General features: G+C 43.0%; 1 protein-coding gene across 3 annotated transcripts in view; it reads right to left on the bottom strand.

Moving 5' to 3' along the window:
- Positions 1–290: 290 nt before the first annotated feature.
- The window catches only part of LOC116852422 (amyloid-beta-like protein), a 47,399-nt gene continuing 30,340 nt past the window's right edge, over positions 291–17,349 (bottom strand). The window contains exons 4-15 of one of the 3 annotated variants that reach the window (XM_032832768.1): positions 16,687–16,813; positions 13,284–13,374; positions 12,309–12,439; positions 8,556–8,781; positions 8,025–8,235; positions 7,588–7,770; positions 7,442–7,513; positions 7,172–7,362; positions 6,849–6,949; positions 6,506–6,732; positions 6,284–6,430; positions 291–5,928 (exon numbers count right to left, since the gene is read on the bottom strand). In XM_032832768.1, coding sequence (XP_032688659.1) covers positions 5,818–5,928; positions 6,284–6,430; positions 6,506–6,732; positions 6,849–6,949; positions 7,172–7,362; positions 7,442–7,513; positions 7,588–7,770; positions 8,025–8,235; positions 8,556–8,781; positions 12,309–12,439; positions 13,284–13,374; positions 16,687–16,813 — 1,818 coding nt within the window. In that variant the 3' untranslated portion in view covers positions 291–5,817. Of the gene's footprint in view, positions 5,929–6,283; positions 6,431–6,505; positions 6,733–6,848; positions 7,010–7,171; positions 7,363–7,441; positions 7,514–7,587; positions 7,771–8,024; positions 8,236–8,555; positions 8,782–12,308; positions 12,440–13,283; positions 13,375–16,686; positions 16,814–17,349 lie in introns of all 3 variants that reach the window. The other 2 variants (XM_032832766.1, XM_032832767.1) reach the window with 2 other exon arrangements.

Here is a 17,349-nt window from a genome sequence, read left to right as displayed (position 1 = left end):
AAGTTTTAAAGCGTCTGAACCCTCGCTGCAATCATTTTAATTTGTAACATTAGAGGCAAGGAAATACAAAAATTTATCTTTTCATTTTGACGTTCAATTTATAGAAATTTTGGACATGTATTTCTTTGCTTTTGACATCATCAATGAATAGTCCCGCGGCGAGGGGCCAGGAGCCTTAAATTACGAGTTCATAAATTGAAAATTTCGATTGTTGTATTTGTGGAATTTCAAACCTCGATGTAAAGTTCGAGATTCTTAGTCGGATTACGCTCGTAATAAAACGGCCGGTATGTTTCTTTATAATTTATTTATTGATAAGTAAAATTACATATATCCACAAACACAATACGTTCTTTCACGGGGTGTAATAATGCGTTAAAACTTGTGAGCGGCGAGGAGAGACACCTGTGAAGGAGAAAGAGGGACGAGGGGACAAAATTGGTTTTCGGCCTTTCGACATTGTCTTTGCTTCTTCGTGAACAACGGCGATTTTCGTTTCCTCATGCAATTACAATTGTCGATCGTAAGAAAAGGAAAAAATAATATTAAAGATAATACTTCCTCAAAGCAAGCATTTTATCAATTCAATCTTATCAACTCGTCTCGCTTTCGCGCCGAGTCTTTTGCGATTTCTAAAAAGCGTCTCGAAAGACGCGTGCAAAAAAAATTACACGCGTCTACATGTACAAAATACACAACATATACATATACATACATACACATACACATATATATATATATATATATGTATGTATGTATGTATGTATGTATGTATGTATGTATATATGAGAGTATATAAATATTTATTACATATATATATATAATGTATTAATTATATTTCATGCATTTCTGAAAGATGCGAAAAAAGGAACAAGATGTTCCTTTTCCTCAGTATCAATTTATAGCATAAATCTCTCAATAACGAGTTTCTTCAACCGCTTCTGCGGGATGATACGTTCTCTGAGCTATCACAATTAGTAGCTGAAATCATGAGTTATTTTTCTCTTTCTTTCTTTCTCTCGTACCGCCACGATTCGCCGTTGTTCACGGTGAGACAACACAAAAATCTTCCGTACGCGGTGATAAAAACTCCAGATATTTCGGAGTTTTGAAATTCGCTGTGATAAAAACGTATCGGGAGCCGCGATAATTAGTTGCCCCCGCGTCAACGCATACGTCGTTTCTTCTCTCGCTTTGTGCACAAATAATCGTGCGACGACGCCGTAAAGAGCTTTATACGCACGAGGATAATTGCGAATATCACAATTATATTAAGTTTCAACGAGTTTGTCAACTTAATTAGTGAAAACGGACGCGTGCGCGGCCACAGAGCCAAAAGAGCAGAGCTGTTATCGCGCGGAGAGTTCAGTGTCGTTGTTGTGAAAAAAAAAGACGTATCTAAGAGGAACAAAATCGAAAATAGCATTGTGCGAGGGCAACGTAATCGCGGGGACCGCAACGGTCGTCGCAAGACGAGAGGATGATACACACGAGGAGGAGACACCGAAAGAACTGTAAAAATAAAGTCTAGTTTTAGTCATTATTATACTCTTTCTCCATCTTTGGACTTGCTAATCTGGACTTCGACTTCAAGGACGTATATTTTTTCTTTTTTTTCTGCTTCTTCTCCTTCTTCTTCATCCCCTTTTTTTCCTCATGTCTCACATGGCTTTTAAGCTAAGTCAGTTACCTCGATATAATATTTATATATATATATATATACTTATTACCTCTTTACAAAAATCAATTTTTAAACTTATATACGGAGATGGCCCGATGCAAATTCACAGTATCTTGAAGCGCACACGCTACGATTTCTTCCCTTTTCTCTTTCCGTTTACTCTCTTTCCCGCCGCAACGTAATCACCGAAACATGATATGCTCCGACTGGCTAATACTGATACCATACCAATGCCCGCCATGAAAATCATCGCGAAAACATTGGACCATTGTTGCAGTCGCGCGTTTCTGTCTCTTGGTCAGTGAGCCGATTTTTTACTTATATATATGATACTCTCTCTCTCTCTCTCCAAGTGTCTCGAATGGTTTGCTGCTCTGCACTTAATCGCATGAAATTTAGCAGACGGTACACATGCGATCGAAATCATCCATTGTCGTTTTAACACAGGCTACTCAGATCGCACAATACTATGTTTCCTAGACTAGAAGAGCCGCCTCCCAGCCTCGCCAGCCAAGGCGCGCGATCGCTTAGAAAAATAATAAGTCCCTCTCTACTACGACCGTAAGATCTTCAGCATCTGTGAATCCGTATCAAGGTCAAGGTTCATATGAGATGTTGTCGGTGTTGTTTTTAACGACTATGCGCTATAGGTACATAATATTTAGTTAATTTAATATGTATACATGTATATATGCATGTGTATATATATATATTTGTATATATATATATTTATCTATATATTATCCACATACGACACACACACACACACATATACATATATAACAGATATTTATACCATTATTATTAACGCATTGATGCTATCTGTTGTATTCATAGTCATAGTACATTCAATGGTATATAATTGCTATCGCGTCTTAATATATCTAAAATAATATTTTTTAACATTCAGCGATGTGTATGTGTGTGTGTGTGTATTGTGTTGTCGTGTTTCTATTGTGTGTTCTGTTGTTGCATTGCTGTCATGTGCAACACACTCTTTTCACCGGAGTTGCGTGAGACAAATGATTCGCGTTGTGTGATTCGCTAGATAGAAAGGCAGCTGCTCCACGTGCGCTTAGGAATAATATCTAAAGATTTCTCACTGGCTGCGTTCAGCGGAACAAAGCGATCGACAAGCTGCCAGTGATTATTGATCTTTACCGTCAGATCTCTAAATCCAGACCAATTACGTTAATGAATTACTCAACCGCTGTGTTCGCTGAACGCGCTCTCACTTTCTACCCCTCTTTTCTTTCTCCCTTTACCATTCTCCTCTTAATCGCGCCAGTTTACGGGCGATTGTGTCACGCGATGCGATAGTAAGTAGTAATAGTAGTAGTAATAGTAGTAGTAGTATAATAATAATAAAGTAGCGAATACTTCACGTAGCAAAGTGGACGCAATAGAAGAAGGGGGTGGGAGACCTTAGAATGTAACCGGGAATGTAATCATGCATGGACCGTGCGGGACATTGTACACATACGAGACAGAACAGCGACTGCGTTTTGCTCCTCAATTTTTCCTTCTCTTCTTATAATCGCTACCTACACAATACGCAGTGTGATAGTCGCGCGTCGAGCCGAATCCGTTTTTTTTTTCACACGTATTATTCGCTATACACGTATAATATTGAATGCGCCCGGTGAATGGCTGATCGGCCGATGTAGACATCGAGCGCGCGAAAGTGCGCACGTGCGGTGCATTGTTTTAGCGCACTACGAGGATGCTCGATTAATGCCGTCCGTTACCTTCCTGCCCCGTCGAATATCAATACTCGCTCGCGTAACGGTGAATCGAGAGTCCCGAAGAACATCGTCGTAAACGACAACTCGATAAACGGACGCTCCAATCTCGTAGAGGTCCGAGAGCTTCTTGATCTCGTGGAGGATTACCGGTGATCTCTTCTTCTTCACGGCACTGTGCAACATGCGTATCGTATGACACTATCCGGCGCTACGTCGAATGCACCGCAACGCACGGACGTCGCGCGCGCTCGTTAGTAGTCCGACGAAACCGTGTAAAGTGTGTCTTCGAGGTGAACGTAAAGAAAAACTGTGCTTCCCCACGCGACTCTGGCGCTAAAGTGCGGGTTACTACCTTTTTTTCTTCTTTTTTTTTGTTCGACCATATACAAATATATATAAGCATTAAACGTGTAATATATTATGTCATCGTCGTCTCTTCGTCGTCGTATATAATTAATAATATCCTAAGATAGTTATTGTATGAACGATTCTTTCCTTGCTTTCTTTCCTTTTTTTTTCGGTTTTTCTTCTTTTCTATCTTTTCTTCGAGAACGCAAAACAGAAACGCGAAAGAGAAACGCTTGTCTCAAGCAGCCGCCGCCGCCGCCGCGTCTTTCCTCTTCTCCTTTGTTTCTTTTTTAACGACCCAAAAGTCGGAGGTACTAATGCCATTCAAGTACGTGCTCCGGTGAACTGTTCCTCTTGTTCGACAGTGTCGGCGTGACCTCTCCGATGCGCCGGGTCGCGTTCACGTTTACGGTGCGACATGCGACGGGCGTCGCCTCCTCGGCGAGGTCGAACGAAACTGCCGAACATTCTCCGTGCTAGCGTTCTGTCAGCACCTCGACAAAAACGGTAGACTTTCGCGTGGAATGATACAGAATATTTTCAACTTGCTTCCTTTATCATCATCATCACTACCACCATTATCATCATCATCATCCTAATTGTCGTCCTCGTCATCGTCGTCGTCGTTAATTTTGAAATACGTCAATGATTCTTATAATTCCCTTACGTCTAGTTCTCTTTATCAACTAGGAGTAGACGTGTTTACGACATGTTTTTTAAGTACTGAAAAAGGTCACCGAGTAAACCAGGCAGTGGGAATCGAACGGAGAGACGAAAGGAGGGAGCGAGGGAGGGAGGGAGGGAGGGGAATGGGGGCGGGAAAAAAACCCAGCTGCATCACAAAAGGTGAAACGTGCAACGATGACACGCGTATGACAGTGTGTTCTGATATTTTAAGAGTGCCCCGCGTATATAGCTCGCTTACTCACTCGGCTCGATTAATTAGCATAACGTTACAACGATTATGCGCGATATTACAATCGGATTATTTTACGTCTACCTCAGTGACAAGCTACTATAATCGCTATTGCGTTTCCTCCTTTTCTTCTCCCCTTCTCTTTTCTTCTTCTCCTCCTTTCGCGAAGTACTTAATTAAGCTGCATTACGAATTGCTTTATTGCCATTGATTATCTCCGAAAATATCAGAACCTAAAAATACAGCAAAGAGCGCAGAGGGATGACGCGTTTGCCGCGGACGCGTATCGTTCGCGATCGCCCGCGGCGGCATGTAAACGCGTGTTTTCCACCCGCGGCTCGAGCGGAGAGAGAGGTCGTTCCCGCGAAGAGCGGCCGAGGTCTCACGACGAGCTACCGATCACGCTCCGCGGAGCTTTCGCGACTCGAGCGCGCGACGTCAGAGGCGAAGGAACATCGAAGTAAGTCTAAAAGACGACGTGTGTTTCTACTTTTACAACGAGGCGCGCTCCTTCCTGCGTTTTTACCGGACACGTATATGACGATAACGCAATTGAGAAACGATGTATGTGTTTTGAGTGAGATACTTCCGAAGATAGCTTCTAACATCTGGCGTGTTCTCTCGTATGGCACATCACGTGGATACGCGGAATTTTCAACGATCGTTTTCGCGTGCGTGTGTCCCCGTTACGAACATTATTTTACACGTATATTGTCGAGCCCTCGGAAATCGATCTTGCACCGCGACAATCGCGTGTAGGAGAGAGAGAGGGAGCGTGTCACGATTGCGGGTGTCGCGAGCACGATCTGCCGATTGAGGAACGCGTGTTCCCGCGCAATTCGCGAGAGAGCGCATTCGGAATGCGCAGGTCCCACGTCTGTGGATGTCTTCGGAAGAATCTCGGGGGAGTTAGAGATATATGCATATACATATATGTATGTATATGTGTGTATATATATATATATATATATATATATATATATATATATATATATATATACACACATACATACGTTATTTATATCTTACTCTAACAAAATATTATGAGATTCTCGAAGAAGATACGCGAGAACGAACGGCTTTGCGACCAGCTTGAAATCAAAACTGCGAGTGCCGAGGCGGCCGAATTATTCCTTCACCTCGAAGTATTTGTATGTAGGATTCTCATACCCATTGATCTGCATATTCGCGACGTGCCGCTCCTCAGGCGTGGCCGCCTGATCGACCTCGATGAAACCCTGCGTAAATAGAATATGACATTAGTCATATCGATCAAAGAGCGGCTATTACGACAACGTTATTATTAGGTTGTTGCGTAATTCCTACCGTATTTCGTGCGCTTATCTTCGACGCGCGATAAATTATTATTGCATTCAATTTGTGCTGTTAGTTTGATTGGATATTACCTTCACGAGTTGTAGACAATAATATGTTGCTAATTTTAAATATAAATTCTTCTTAAAAATTATATCAATTTTAATTTTATTCAAATATTCTATAGGACAGAGATTACGCAGCAACCTGATAATCACCGTGAACAGACGGTAAAAACCGGCGTCGTGATTATTCTAAGTGACAACCTAACCGACGTACCTGGCTGTGAGGGCTCCTCGCGTTGCGTCTCTTGAATACCGCGACGCCCACGACCGCTGTTGCCATGAGTACTATGCCGCCGAACGCGAGCGTGAAGTAGACGGATCGACTTTCTCTGTGATACACTTCCCGCCTCACGGAATAACCCTGAAAGCGAGAACGGTGTAATCATATTGTTAACTGTCATTCATCGTTGGCTAACGATGAATAAGCGATCATTACAGGCTCGGAATGAGAGACATCGTGTGTCATGCTGTGCGCTGCTCTGACTACTCCCTCATTATGCATAGCAGCGACCGCGGCAGGCTGCTCCGATTGCTGAGGGATATCCTTGGTGTCGATGGCTGAGTCGTTCTCCTCGTGCTGCTCCTGTTCCGTGCGCAGCTCGCCGCGTTCCGCCTTACGTTGCTCCTTGCGCGCTCGCTCGAGTTGTTTCTGATGTTCCTTCTCTGTAGTAAGGTAATCTACTTAGGTGTTTCTCGCGGTTTCAGACTACTGAATGCATTCATCGCCTTCTTTTACACATAGACGACATTGCGCGTCTCGTCTATCGAATTATAAATACCTTGCTGCTTGCTGGCGACATCGGCCTGATACTTGTCGAGAATAGCCGCCTCCGCTTCGCGCGTCATCGCTAGCAGCAATCCCGGAGTTTCATCCTTACTCCTGAGGGCCAAAACGTAATCGTCCATGAGACGGCCAATCTTTGCGCTTAGGTCTGGATATCTGAGCACAGGAGAAAACGGTGAGTCTGTCTCTCTCTAGTTGGCGCGGACGCCGCGGCGTATGTTCTCGCGAACGGCGTTTCTCAAGACGAAACGTCGTGTCTTCGCGCGTGTTCAAGATATTCGAAGAAAACTCTAAGCGCGTCTATAAGGTATACGTTACCGTTCCAACATCAGCAGGCTCTGATTGGTAATCCTATCGATCTCCGCCAGGTGCTCCAAAGTGGCCGATTTCTCTCGCTGAGCCTGCTCCAAACTGCTGTCGAGCAGATGCTTGTAATGAGCGATCGTGTGGTGCCTGTCTTTGTGGAGGGCCCTCAGCAACTTTTGCAAGCACTTCTGAATGCGATGCATCTGCAAAACATAAATAGAGCGGTCATTAGACAGCGAGGTGGCGAGTGTTCCTGCTGCGCAAGCAGCTCACGGAACTCACATTCGGCGGCGTCTCGTTGAGGGCTGCGGTGTAGCATGACATAGCCTCCTCGTTCCTCTGCTTGACGGCTTCCTACGGTCAGACGATTACGATAATTAAACACGGTTTTGCAAAACACTCGGCTCGTATCATTTCCGCTGCAGTACCTGCACTCTCTGCTGATGCATTGCGCTCAACTGATGTTTCTCCGCCGCCCCGCTCTCCTCGAGCGCGGCCACAGTCTCCTGGAATCGCGCCGTCATCCAGCGTTTGAAAGCGTCCGCGGCGACGGGATCGTGGGCCCTGATGTCCTGATATCTCTCTTCGAGATCACTCCAATCCTTCATCACCTGAAAGCGTTGTAGCACAAAGATTTCGACACCAATGTCCCGCGCCATCCGATATCCGTCTCTCAAAGTATTTCTCACTGTATATCTCTTTCCCGCGACTCTTTTGTACTCGAATAAAAATATCTCGATCCGATAATCGAGAACTTCACGTTTGGCGTTCTCGCGCTCTTCCTGCTTCTATGCGCAGCCAAGGATATTCGTATAACGCGTTAAATCTCGCTTCTCTTCCTCTCGCTGCGATTGATTGAACTTACTTTCGTCACTTTCTCCTTGTGCACCTCCTCGAGTCGCATCTGAGCCTGCTTGTAACTCTGATGCTCGGATCGTGGGTCGAAGTGCGTCAGATAAGGATCGGGAGTGCCCTGCGGTTGAGAAGGCTGCTGTGTGCTCGTGCTAACCGGTAACGGCATCGCCGTCGCATCCTGCTTGACTTTCTCCGTCGTGGAAACCGTCGTCGATGGTCGACTGATTTAAGTAAATTATTAAGGGAACTTTAATTATTCACATACCTTCAATTATTACATAATATCAATGAAATGTATTAATTAACTATGCCAATTTTAATTATTATATAATATTAACGAGAAACCATATACGTATATTGAATTATTACATAATATCAATAAATTATATTAATTAATTCTGCCAATTTTAACGATCATAATAATACAATATTAACGAAACAATATATATATATATATATATATATTTTTTTTTAGAATATTTTTTCTTAGAGCTTTGAAAAGACGTCTCAGTTGTTGATATCTCTGCGCCGGGATAATTACCTGGTAGTTGTGTCATAATCATCGAGATCATCGTATTCCTCCTCGTTCTCGTCGTCGTCGGGCTGATCGCTAAGCACATCCTCGAGATCACCGTCGGAATTGTCCTCATCCTCGGCGTCGCCGTCCAAGTCATCTTCATCGTCGAGATCATCTTCGTCTTCATCGAGATCGTCGTCCACACTCTTTGGGATGGGTAAGTCGATTGGTTTCTTGACTTTCACATTCTCTGCAAAAGACAGACATACGGCACGTCATCTTTCCAGGTACACACATTGGTGATCGAGTAACAATCTATCGATATAGCGCGAATATAAAGCTGTCATATTGGTGCAACAATTCGACTCCGAAAGTTCATTCTTGTCCGCCTCCGTCGCGTTCAATGCGAGACCTGCATGAAGAAGTAGCGGAAGTCGTATCATTGGCGACAAGTGACGCCGCGTCGTCGATTACTATATGGAAATGATCTTTTGACCTTTTTTCTCTTTTGCGCGTTGTTCAGTAAAGCGATAACGATTCGATATAAAAAAAAATATATATATAATATATATAATATATTATATATATATGCACACACACGCATATATATAAACACACATATACACGCACCCACGCACATGCATGCACGCCACATGCATATGTACAGACATGTGCAATAATTGGAATTCCTGTCTGCGCGCACATTCCGGTATATCGGCTGCCATTGTTTGAATAGTAAGCGGACGGGATTGGGCTGGCCGCAGATAGCTCCGCGGAATTCTGGCCCATAATCTATATCAATGCGTTCTAGTGATACACTGCCGTGCCACCGGACACGTTTGGTTATTTATTGATATAGTTAGGAAGAACGCGCGCCGCGACACAATAGCACGCGAAAGCACAAGTGCATCGTAATTTAACAATTTTACGGATTATGTAACTCACGATGTGTGTATGTGTGTGTGTGTGTGTGTGTGTGCGAATTCTTCTCCACGTGGAGAAGCAGAATACAGGACATAGACAGTGAGAAATTGTTTCTACGAACGGACCGCTCGCTCCGTGTGAAACAAAAATCAATTGGAAGATCGACGGGAATTTACTCCGTGAATTATGAGAAATCGAAGACCAGGTGCTCGATTGCACGGATTGAATTTTTCTCTCTCTCTCTCTCTTACTTCTCGAGGGATACATTGCGATATGTCCAGCCGGCTGGCGCGAGAATAATCAGAGGAGATTGCCGTCGACGAAATAGCGAGGAATTTGAATGCATTTCAGTTGCGTGAAACGCATCTCGTTCCTGCGAGCTCGCAGCGCACGGTATAGCCTCTTCTAACCTGCAGTTTAGAAATACTAATTTCGCCAGGTTACCACGACGAGAAACGGGCTGGAGCGCGGCGGCAACTTGGTTCTAACTAGGTTCTCGAGATGTCTCACTCTCCGAGAATAGATGCTCTGATGAGACGACTTCTCGACTTCTGCAAAGGCAGACACAAAAGCCACTCCTGACCGTATCCTCTGTGTCGTCCTTTTATCTGGGTCATATGGTAGATATGCGGTAACTGCACGCGTTGGCAGTTTCATCGGGGAATGCCTTATGTCACGATTGTTCGTTATACTGCGTTGCGGATTCCTCGAGAAGACAGTTTATCCGAAATCAATCGACGATGTCAAACATAAGAGTGAGAGAGAGAGAGAGAGAAGAGAGAGAGAGGAAAGGAGAGGAGGAAGCAAGGGAGACAGAGAAGTGACGCGAGGCTGATGGAAATTCAGTGTCATCAATGTCAACAACGAAGGCCGCAGAATCGGCCTTCCCGCTCCCGCCCACGCCACTCCGTACTGCGCATTTGTGAAAGAGTTCGTTTCAACGCGCAACCCGTTTCTCATCCCCGTGAACGACACGTCATCCCCGTGGTTATCTTGTGGCGTGCTAAAAATAATGGGGCGGCATAGGATTCGCGGCGACGCGCATAGAAACGCGAGCGAAACCCGTGTTTCGTGTTAATCGAGCCTGTCGTACGTGTGTAGGAGAAAGAAAAGTTGCGCAGCGACGCCGGAAGCTACGGCGGCACGTTGCGCAGTCGTCGAGAACGTCGGCGGACATTATTGATTGCACGAGGGAGAGAGAAGACAAGAGAGCGAAGGGGTGAGAGGAAGGAGAGAGAGAGAGAGAGGGAAGGGAGGGAGTTTGCGGAGGGTGGCACGAGCCCGGGGTGCTGTGAAGGAGACGAAGGAGGCGGCAAGGCGAAGTAGGTGGCACCCCACGCTTAATACACCCTCTCTGTGCACCCTTCTATAGCCGTTCTCTTTGTTCCTTGCGACAGTCGATTGAAAGCGGGTAGCGTAAATGCCGAGTATTTCTATAGGAGCTTCTCTCGTCGTGCAATAAATTCGTCGCGAATTTGCGTAAATATTCATGCTTCCCCGTGCCGTTCCTCTCGTCGATATCGGGCTTTGCCCGATAGACACGCGTTCCTATTAATAATTCCGCTGTATGCTGAAAAGAGGAGAAAACGAAATGAAACGAAGTGGAGAGCGACGAAATAATGATTCGGTTTACGACATGCTGACATATTTCGGTATCGCGCACTGACAAAAACTGAATATTCGCAGGGCGCATCAAAGCTCAGGGTACAAGGCTTATATGGTACTTATCAAAGTAAATGACAGAGCTTTAGTGAACACAGGCGCGAAAGCTCCGGTGGATTCTGCGTGATATAAATTTAACATCGAACACATCGTGGCACTTAAGACCGTGTTTAACATCGTTCCAACGTGGTTTCTCTTTATGATATCAAGGCAGAGAAAGAGAGACAGAGAGAGAGAAAGAGAGAAAGAGAGAGAGAGAGAGAGAGAGAGAGAGAGAGAGAGAGAGAGAGAGAGAGAGAGAGAATGCAGCATTATGACGGTCTCTTGTCTGAAAGAATAAAAGTACAAAGTCAAGACCAAGTACACAAACGTGTGTCTCGCTTCGCTCGAAAGCGAGATCGTCGCGAGCTCTTTTTTACGGTAAATTGACCATGCTGAGAAAGCGAGCATTCCGGAAACGCAAGTTCGCGTTCTTGGCAACGGACACCGTCGCGATGTGAGATACGGACGCAGCGAAACTGCGTTCCGCACGATGGAAATAGGCGTGCAAAGATGAACGAGCGTTCCTGCAATTTTGTTCAGGAAGCGGAAGATGACTGAGTTATGCAGTGACGATCACTGCATAAACTCGATCACTCGCGTTTCCTATAATAACATGATCATTGATAATAGTAGAAAAAATCTCGCAAATTTGAAAATTCGTACTTAATAATAATAAATTACACTGAGAAAGAAATATCTAAAAAAAAGAGATAAATATTTATTTGTTAGATACACACCAAAAACGCTCAAATCTAAATTTTTTTATTTAAGTAAACAATTGTTCTCACGAAAAGCTGAAATTTTTTAAAAAAATGTCAGGAAAATGTATATTTTATTTGAACAACATTTTATATTAACACAAAAATATGTTATTAGTATTCACCGAATATATGTTTATTATTTCTCAGATATTTTCTTTCTTAGTGTAGTAAAAAGACGAGCACAATTTTCGATTGTTCGATCCTTTGACAACAACAGCCTTTCACGTCTGTTTATCTTGAGAATCGCGGCTGCTTTTCGCGCGAATTAAGTTACGAATGAATGAATGAATGAATGAGTGAGTGAACAAACGAACGAAGGAACGAACGAACGAATGAATGAATGAATGAATGAATGAATGTGAGAGCTGAGCGTACGTACGTTACGTACCTTTCAGGTGTTTCGGGCAGCATACAAACTCGACACCAGAGAAGAGGGATATACCGCACGGCAACAACATCGCAAAGCTACGCAGGTTCATACTTCGCTCCCTGCAGGTCTCCGCAGCCGTGGCGTTCCATCTGAAACGTAAATTCGCACGATCATCGCGTCTGAGATTCCTAAGTACGGTGTGCGACGCACACACCTGATCTTCTTGCTAAACGTCGTGATAAACGAACGTCGCGATCATATTCGATACGAAGCGCATGCATGCATTCATATAAGGGCTCGAACAGACAAGCCACTTTGTGGTGCTACAGAGAAGCACCACGGATCCGTACAAACGAGAGCTACTTTTGCGGTGTCACGGAGAGCGCAACTTTGTGACGCCACAGAGAAGAAGGACTTTGTAGCACCACAGAAGAGCGCTTCAGAGTGATATATATATATATATATATATATATATATATATATATATATATATATATGTATAAATGCTCAAACTCCAAGAACCTAGCAGTTCAGTGCAATACAGGATATTCTTGTATCTTTGTGTTCGTTCAGTTTTGTGATAGGTTCATGCTTTTACCTACATGTTACTCTGAAGCGTCGTTCTCTCTGTGGCACCACAAAAGTAATTTGTCTGTACAGGTGTGGCGCTTCTCCGTGGCACAAGCGGCTTCACAAAGTGACTCGTCTGTTCGAGCTCTAAGTGACAGCGCGACAAAGCTGTACATCGTATAGGATCTCACGTGAATATGACGATTGATCATAAAACCGATAACGCGACTATTGGATAATAATTAGTTCGGATTATGCGCGCGCACGCGTGCGTTACTCTCCATATAAACGCGAAAGCCTGTACTGTAATACTTGCGGATTGCGAGCGATCGCTTTGATGCGCTTGGAGCGCGATATCGTAAATCTGAACTCGCTTGGAAATTAATATCGTCTGATAGATCCGCGTATATATACGCTCGTTACCTGTGAGATTCCCAGCATTTTGTTTGATTATGCAGATGATCAAAGAGGCAGCCCTCTGGCACGAGAAGTGCGTCGCTCTGAAAGGGTCCCTCTGAAAATTGCAAACGGTATATATTGCAACGGTTTGAACTCAAGGGGAGGTCCGATGAGACCGATAAAGGTTGCTGCACGCGCATCGACGGTACTTATTCTTGTTCGTCATTATTTCTGCGAACGCAATAAAGCGCATTATGAGCGTGCTAAATCTCTGATTTGCGAACATTTCAACGCGAAAAGCACGGAACATTATAAACGCGCGACAAGTAAATAATAACATCTCTCGGTTGTGAAATTCTCTAAATATACTGTCGTCGCTAACTTTATAGACGTAATAGAAGGGTGCAATTAGGAGAAGCAGAAGAGGAGGACGAGGGGGAAAGAAAAAGACAGAAAGAGGAAAAGAGGAGAGAGAGAGAGACAGAGAGAAGAAGGGGATGGAGAGCAGACAGCGAAATGGAAACGCGTTTAACGGATGACGCATCGGTAGGTTCGCCAGTGCTAATCAATAGAGCTAGTCACGCAGACCTTTTGAGGGTATTAACCACTTGCCCGATTGGTCTGAGTACACTCATGTGTCTCATTCCTACCGAAAGATAAAAATATGGTGAGAAGTACACAAATGCGATTATGCGTATTCTTGAGAAGTCAAGAAGTCTCTCATTGTAATTCGACCTACGTTAATTCGTACTTTTGGATAAGAAATCAAACTATCTTGCTTTTCCTATGATATAACTTGATTGTTTATGTTGATAGTATAACAAAAAGAAATAACATAAAAGAATGCCTGAAAATAGTTTGCAAGTTTGTACTTGATAATAACTTCTGTCTACTTAATATCTTGTATGTCTACATCTTCTCTTTCTATTATCAGTTCTCAGTTCTCATTTCTCAGTTCTACTTAATAATATAAAGAAAATAAAAGATGCCTGAAGTAGTTTGTAAGTTTGTGTCTTCTATCTATATACTTAATAATCTTCTATCACTTTTACTTAATAATATAAGAATATAACATAAAAATAGTTTGCAAGTTTGCAATTGATAATACCTTCTGTCTATATATTTAATAATATCTCTCTTCTATCAATTCTACTTAACAAGAAAATAACATGAAAAATGCCTGAGGTTTGCAAGTTTCTACTTAATAACTATCTTCTATCTATTTAATTAATATCTTCTATTAATTCTAATACAATAATGTAAAAAAATATAAAAAATGAAGTGAAAGTAGCTTGCAAGTTTCTGCTCAATAATAATAAATTAGCAAGAATAAGACTGGAATTCTTTGCGCGCGACTGAGAAGGTTTTGGCACACGTGTCATAAAGCAAGAAAAATAAAGACGCGGACATGTGATACCGCGTAAAAAATTAATTAAATTAAATTAAAGGAACGCATTGCTGACAGTTTTTCCGCTGGAATGCTCGTCGAAGAAGTGATTAATGGAGCCTTGTAAGGCACAGGACACGCAACAGAAGATGCGGATATAAAATGGACGACCGTGACTATCTGCACGCGATCAACGTACCGGAATAATAGCGTTTAACACAATTAGAAAACGGGGGGGTTCAAAGTTTTTGAACGGAACGTACAAACGAGAAGTAGTTCGGAGTTTCCAGACACACGTTATACTCGTTTCGCGGCCTTTCTGTCCGAATTTAATATGTTCCCGGGAACGATTCGTCGCGACGAAAATTCGGACAGCGAAGGAAATTCGATTTCGACATTTCGACGTCCGACATTCGTGAAAACTGCAAAAAGAAGAGAGGAAAGTTCGATCTTGAACTCCACGTTCGCGATATATTCGACGCTGCACGTCCTTCAGGATGCAATCAAAAGGCTGATTAAGGAAGAGGCAGTCGAGTCCGAGCGATTCGACGGACATCGCGTTGTTCGTGGCACAGCGTATTGACTCTACAAATTGAATTCTTTCGTTCGTGGGAGATCGGAAGCGCGCGTCTCGCTAAATTTACAACTAAATCTCCGTCGCCGGAGAGATCGATCTCACCGTCGCTTCTCGCAAGCCGCCGCCTTATCGATGTGCTTGCGACCGATTGATCGTCTCACCCGCGGAGACGGCTCTCGCGGACCGATATACACTTCCATGCAATTATCCAGCAGCGCACCGAGAGGGTTATCGCGCAAGTTATTCGCGGGAACTTTTACAACTGTTAATTCGATATCAACTTGCGATATGCCAATGAGTCTACCGTCTGACGACGGTGCTAATACGATCAATATCAGAATCTGCATCGGAGAGACGCAAAGACGCTTGAATCGACTACTGACGTCTATGCGTTACTTTACTAGCTCTCGAGGTCGTTTTCTAACGATGTTTGAAATTTCGCGTATTCTACGGCATTCTTGTGTGTATATCGGCATCACATGGGATTTGTAAACGCGCAAAAACAACAGCTGCTCTCTAAATTTCTTGCAGTGAAGTTTCACTCGAAAAGTAAAGTAACCACCAGGTCATTCAAATTTGAATAATTGTTCACTCGTATATACTGAGAAAAAATGCTGGAAAGTTTATTTGCGGGATGTAAAGTTTATTTTTGCGAATAAACTTTGCATCCTACGAATTAATTTCCAAGTATTCTTTTCTCGGCACATACACGAAGAAAATATATAGTAAAAATGACATTGATATTATATTTCTTTTTACGATGTTTCTGTGAAGCTGGGTTATATTAAAACAATATAAATTATTATAGAAATAATTATAGAAATAATAAATTTGAATTCTATATCGTACATCTGATATATATATATATATATATATATATATATATAAAATGAAATATCCGATGAGAAAATCATATAAAAAACATTCCAATGATCATAATTTTAATAAAAATTTGGACATATATAATTTATATGTTATAATATAAACGTATATATAAAAATTTAAACGTTATAATATTTTTAGATAAATATGGAATAATTTTGGTCACAATTTTCTGTATTGACTAATATCACAAAGATTTTGTTGTAATTTTTAATACAGTTTTTTCTCGCTGTAAAGTGAATTCTCCACTCTGTATCATCGAATAAATATTTTCAAAATCAATGTGAGTGAATCCGATATATTCCACCGCCACAGAAACACATTTACATTAATCAATTGAAACATTTGTTCATATAGAGTCGGAATTCAACCTAAGCTTAAACGTAACTTTTATTCTCACAACTTTCAGTATTTTCACTGTCGCTTCGAGTGAAAATACTGCCAGTTGTCATTTGTTTTGAGCGAAATTCCACCCCGAGAAATTTACAGAGTAAACTCACTCGCGGCTGTAAGTGCACGCGCTGCGATTCGCAATCGATGTTAAATCAATAAGCGCGATCAATAATATCATCCTTACTCACCCAAGCATCTGTAGGGCTTGACCCAACGGGAGAGCTTGCACTTGGTCCTGCCGGGCTTGCACCATCCGCTGACTCTGACGTAGTGCGACGACTCGACGATATTAGTGATGTCTCTTTTCGGGTAAGCCTGGAAGAAAATCGCGGGCACGTATTAAAAGGGAGGCTTGTTGCAAACGCCATTACCAGGTCGATCCAGGAGCAGCCTGTAATCAAGCGGCCGTTGAATTATCGAGCGCGGACACGCACTTTGACGCGAGCTGTCATTATCGCGAACGAATGACCGCTTAATCCCCGTTTAGGACGCTGCAAAAACGCGAATGCTCGACGTGCGAGCTGGTTTCGCGCGACACGATGCTTCCTCGCGAATTGCGGCCGGCCAGGTACTCGACAGTAGTCCCCACGAGTTGTCGTAATGTCGCTCGGTTCCCACCGGATCGATAAGCAAGCAGCCATTAAGGATACATCTCTCGTCATTTCAGCAGCGAACCGAATGTTATTTACATATTAAAGCTGCCGCGTCGTTAGGCTCTCAGCGGGAGGAGCTATAAATAAATCTATAAAGTTCATTACACACAGAGAAACTCACTTGTAATGCGTTTTTCGATTCAATTTAAATTTAACTTCCTTTGATTGCGGCCGCTTGATGGAGCGTTCGCGAATGTA

Source organism: Odontomachus brunneus, unplaced genomic scaffold (assembly GCF_010583005.1).
Source record: "Odontomachus brunneus isolate Ranch 3 - 2012 unplaced genomic scaffold, Obru_v1 Obru_scaffold_224, whole genome shotgun sequence".
Classification (NCBI taxonomy): Eukaryota; Metazoa; Arthropoda; class Insecta; order Hymenoptera; family Formicidae; genus Odontomachus; species Odontomachus brunneus.
Note: the sequence above shows the minus strand (reverse complement) of the source record. Positions and strands in the feature narration are given on the sequence as shown.